The sequence below is a fragment of the Octopus bimaculoides genome, chromosome 10, assembly GCF_001194135.2.
Source record: "Octopus bimaculoides isolate UCB-OBI-ISO-001 chromosome 10, ASM119413v2, whole genome shotgun sequence".
NCBI classification, from domain to species: domain Eukaryota; kingdom Metazoa; phylum Mollusca; class Cephalopoda; order Octopoda; family Octopodidae; genus Octopus; species Octopus bimaculoides.
In genome coordinates this window covers 55,382,249-55,386,798 of record NC_068990.1, presented here as the reverse complement: position 1 = coordinate 55,386,798, position 4,550 = coordinate 55,382,249, and the positions used below count along the sequence as shown (strand labels likewise).

Genomic DNA, 4,550 nt, shown 5'->3' with positions numbered 1-4,550 from the left:
TATATATATATATATATTTACATGTGTATATCTGTGTTTGTCCCCCCACCATCGCTTGACAGCCAATGCTCTTGTATTTGTCCCTGTAACTTAGCAGTTTGGCAAAAGAAACCGATAGAATAAGTACTAGGCTTACAAAGAATAAGACCTGGCGTTGATTTCTTCGACCATAACCCTTTAAGGCAGTGCATATATATTTAATGGGCTTTTTCAGTTTCCATCTACTGAATCCACTCACAAGACTTTGGTCAGCTCAGAGCTGCAGTAAAAGATATTTGCATTTGCCCAAAGTGCCACACAGTGGGACTGAGCCCGGAACAACATGGTTTGAAAACAAACTTCTTACCACACAGCCAAGCCAGTGCCTATGTAAGTTTACATATATATACACACAAACACATATTGTGTTATGTCAGTTTCTATATCTAATTAGTTCAAATCTTGCTTGAATCAACCTAAACCTTTCGTCCCTCTTTTGCTGAAAATAAGTACGCATAAGTAGGTACAGATATGGCTGAATAGTTACAAAGCCCTCTTCACATGTTTCTGAGTTTGATCTCACTAAGTGATGCTTCATTGCCTTGGAGTGGTCATGCCTTCATCATCATCATCATTCAACATCCTTTTTTTCCATGCTGGCTTTGGTTGGATGATTCAAGAGGAATGGCCAAGCGAGAGGGCTTTGCCAACTTAAATGTCTGCTTTGGTATGGTTTTTACAGCTGGATGCCCTTCCTAATGGCAACCACTTCACAGAGTGTACTGGGTGCTTTCTTTCCTGGCACCAGCAGTGGTGAGGTCACCAGGTTCTCACAAGACAACTCCAGCCCTCCCAACAACTAAATTGGGTTTATACTATTGAGGGATATGAAAGTAAGTGAGAATAAATTGATAGACAAAAATTGTGCAGAAGACTCTTGTGTGTGTGTGTGTGTATGCATGAGTAACTTATATATATATATTCTTTTAAATAATAAAAAAATACAATATCAGGGCAACTCTATCACTCAAAGCTTAAGCATTTAAGAGTGATAGGTAATTAAATATTTTAGATGTTGTAAATCAAAGCCAATAAACTTACCCATATTTAAATAGTAATTATACATGCTTTCACGGAAACCCTGAAATAATAAAAGAATATATAAATAACAACAATGTTTAAGCTATAAATGATGTTCTAACAAGATTCTAAATGTTTAAATAAATTTTTTTTTAAAAACCTTTATGAAAAAATGATAATTTCTCCCAAATAAAACGCTGCAAATGAATATCATTTTAACTTTTCATTTTATTCAAAAAATTTTTCCACATTTTTACTAAATGGCTAACACCTTTTAGCCAGTACAAAAAAAGTATTAAAATGGAGATCTGCCATGGCATGTTTTTTAGTATTAACCCTTTAGTGTTCAAACCGGCCAAATCCGGCCGTATCCGACTGCTCCATGAAATTGCTAAAAAAATAAACAAATCACATTATTGAATTCTCGTAGCTTTGAGATAATGCGAGATGAAGCCTTTCCTGCCTAAGAGATGTCTGTACCTTAGTTTTTAATGAAATGGCATCAGCAAATAGCGATTCTGACTTTTAAGGTTTTACTCTTGACGATATAGAAAATATAAATGAAACAAGAGTATTTTGTCTTCAGACGAATCTGATATCAATATTAGTGAATATTTGTCGCACGAGGAAGCTTTTGAGAATGAAAGTGATGAAAATGATATCGTAAACATGGTCAAAGATTACAACACCAATCACTATTCCTGATTTCACAGAAAACACTGCTGAACAACACACTTTACCTCCTGATGTTCAACCATTGGACTATTTTTATTTTTACCGGAGTTTTTTTGAAAATGTTACGGAGGAAACAAACAAATATGTGCAACGTATAATTTCTATTCGCAGAAGAAACGATCCACTATGGCAGCCAACTTATACTGCGGAAATGAGAGCGTTTTCCACAATCAATATTGTTTGGTGTTAAACAGCTTCCTCGACTGTGGAACTACTGGAGTCGGCAATCCATATATCTCAAGTATAATTTCGAAAACAAGGTATTCAAAAATATCTCAGTATTTACATTTAACTGATTCCGCTAATGCCCCCAGCAAAAACAACCCAAACGACAATCCCCTGTACAAAGTACATCCTGTAATTGATTACTCTTTCAAACGTAATGGTTATTTATTCACATTCTTTTGAATTCACCATGCATTATGTTGTAGTTTCAAGATTTTGATGATGTGATTATTTAGTTTTAGAATGCCAGTGTAGGGCAGGTGTGACAGGCAAAAATTAGCCAGTTTTAACATAAAACAGGTAGAATATTTGCACCAGGTATGGATAGTTTCAGCATTCAGCTTGTTCTGTCAAATATGTTTATCCATTCACATTGATTTGAATTAATCATGCATTATCTCATAGCTTTGAGATTTCTGTGATGTGACTGTTTATTTTATGATGACCTTGCAAGGCAGGTGTGAGAGGTCAGATCAGGCCAGTTTGAACATAAAACAGGTAGAATATTTGGGCCAGATATGACCAGTTTAAATGCTAAAAGGTTACATACCAAAGGGTTAAGTCTGAATCAACACAAATTTTACAATTATAACTCACAGTACTGAGTTATAATTGAGTACCAAGCAAATTGAAGAGTAACAACAGACTCATTTATGACACCTTAGAAAGTTAGATCCAATGGAAGTGATGACAAAGGATTGGGACAGATGGGAAGATGTATAGAAAAAGAGAAGCTATGTCTAATGACGATTACAGCAATAGCATGTGCATCTAAGCATGTAAGAGCAAGTGCAATACAGCAGACTAGTATAACAGATACCTGATAAATATCTTCAAGTGATTATCAGTAAGCAAGACATCCAGCTGCAAAGCAGTCCAACATGGCAGTATAGTCTTCAGGCCCTTCTTCCATAGGATTCTGTCAGAAGCAACTGTCATTAGGCTTTCTGGATGGATTCTCAAGTGTGACCAACTGAGATTATGTATATTATCCAATCATTTCATTCTTGGTCTACCTGTAGATCTCCTGCCAGGTAGCTCAGCCTGAAGAGTCTGCCTAGTGATTAGAATGTTGAATGTTGCAGGAAAGAATCTCATGTCTGCAGTACCAAAGCCATGACCTTCTAAGGTGGAGAAGTGGCCTCACCTGAGAAGAATCTCTGATCCCCAAGCTACACACCCTGTCAAATAACTTTACTCCAATAATATTCAAATGTTAATATTTATAATAGTTATTGTCCCATCCATGAGAGTATGGTAAAAATAGCATAAAATTAAGAAAGAAGAAAAAAAGGAACCTACTTTATGTACAAAAAGCGTACAATATTTTTCAAGTCTTTCAGTATCATCTGTAATGTCGCAGACTTTAGCCAAAGTATTGAAGTCATAATATTTTTCAGCCAGAGATGCAGCTTTTGCATATTCTTGGTGATTCACTAAAATGTGGAACAGGAGAGATATGAAATTACCAAAAAAAAATAAAATAAAATATTTTTTTTTTAATTCTGAAATAAGCAATGAAGCAGATGAGTTTTGTTAAGTGAGAATATTGAAAGAGAAAGACAGAGGTGGGGAGGGGTTGAGATTTGTCAAACAACTGAAGACAGCAGGCAAAGGGAACTAGTTTTCTAAATCTGTCCAAACTATGTAAGCATGGAAAGACATTATCATTATCATAAAAGTGATGCAGCTGATGAAAAAGAAAAGCCTCATGACAGCAACGAAGAATGGACACCAGCCAGTCCAAAGGTTGAGGTGGGCTGCACCTGCCCACCTCAGTTGCTATGGCACTGAGGTAGACCCAGCCACCCCCGTTAATAGGGACAAAACCCGGATTTGAAACACTGGATGATGAGGATGATGATGATGATATCAGTTCTCCACAGAGAAATTGTCATTTACATGTTTAGTTGGGAGCTCTTAGAACTGTTTTTAGATACCCTGTTTTATTTCTAATTCCAATTCTTAACAATGGCTAACAGTACCAACTACTTTAGTAAAATATAGTCACTAAGCTAATTTTTAAAGAGGAATGGTGTCACTTAAAGAGAGAATGTTTCTTGATAGTTATTTTATTGACCATCCAGGAGTGATGGGCACTAGAGTCAATCTCCAACATGAAATGAACTACAACTCAAATAATTTAAAGTACAGGCATTTCTGCCAATAATAGAACAGCTATTCAGTCTTAAACCTACTTGAAATAGAACCAAACTTCCCTCAAATTATACCCTACTGCCCTAAAAAAAAAAAATTGTCAATGTACTTTATAGGTATTATATTCCTAAAGAAAAGAAATTCAAGAAAATAACAGGGCGGTCGGAACTGGAAAGCATTTGATCACATTCAATGAAAGCCAATCTGGGACTAAACAACAACCAACTCAATACTTACCATATTAATGGAAACAGTAATACTCTCTTTTACTTGTTTCAGTCATTTGACTACGGCCGTGCTGGAGCACCGCCTTTAGTCGAGCAAATCAACCCCAGGACTTATTCTTTGGAAGCCTAGTACTTATTCTATCGGTC

General features: G+C 36.0%; 1 protein-coding gene across 1 annotated transcript in view; it reads right to left on the bottom strand.

Moving 5' to 3' along the window:
- LOC106883067 (nuclear pore complex protein Nup133) overlaps positions 1-4,550 on the bottom strand; it is a 58,601-nt gene that overhangs the window by 18,798 nt on the left and 35,253 nt on the right. Inside the window, exons 24-25 of the mRNA XM_052971215.1 lie at positions 3,322-3,455; positions 1,081-1,120 (exon numbers count right to left, since the gene is read on the bottom strand). Of these exons, the coding sequence (XP_052827175.1) occupies positions 1,081-1,120; positions 3,322-3,455 (174 nt within the window). The remainder of the gene's footprint in view (positions 1-1,080; positions 1,121-3,321; positions 3,456-4,550) is intronic.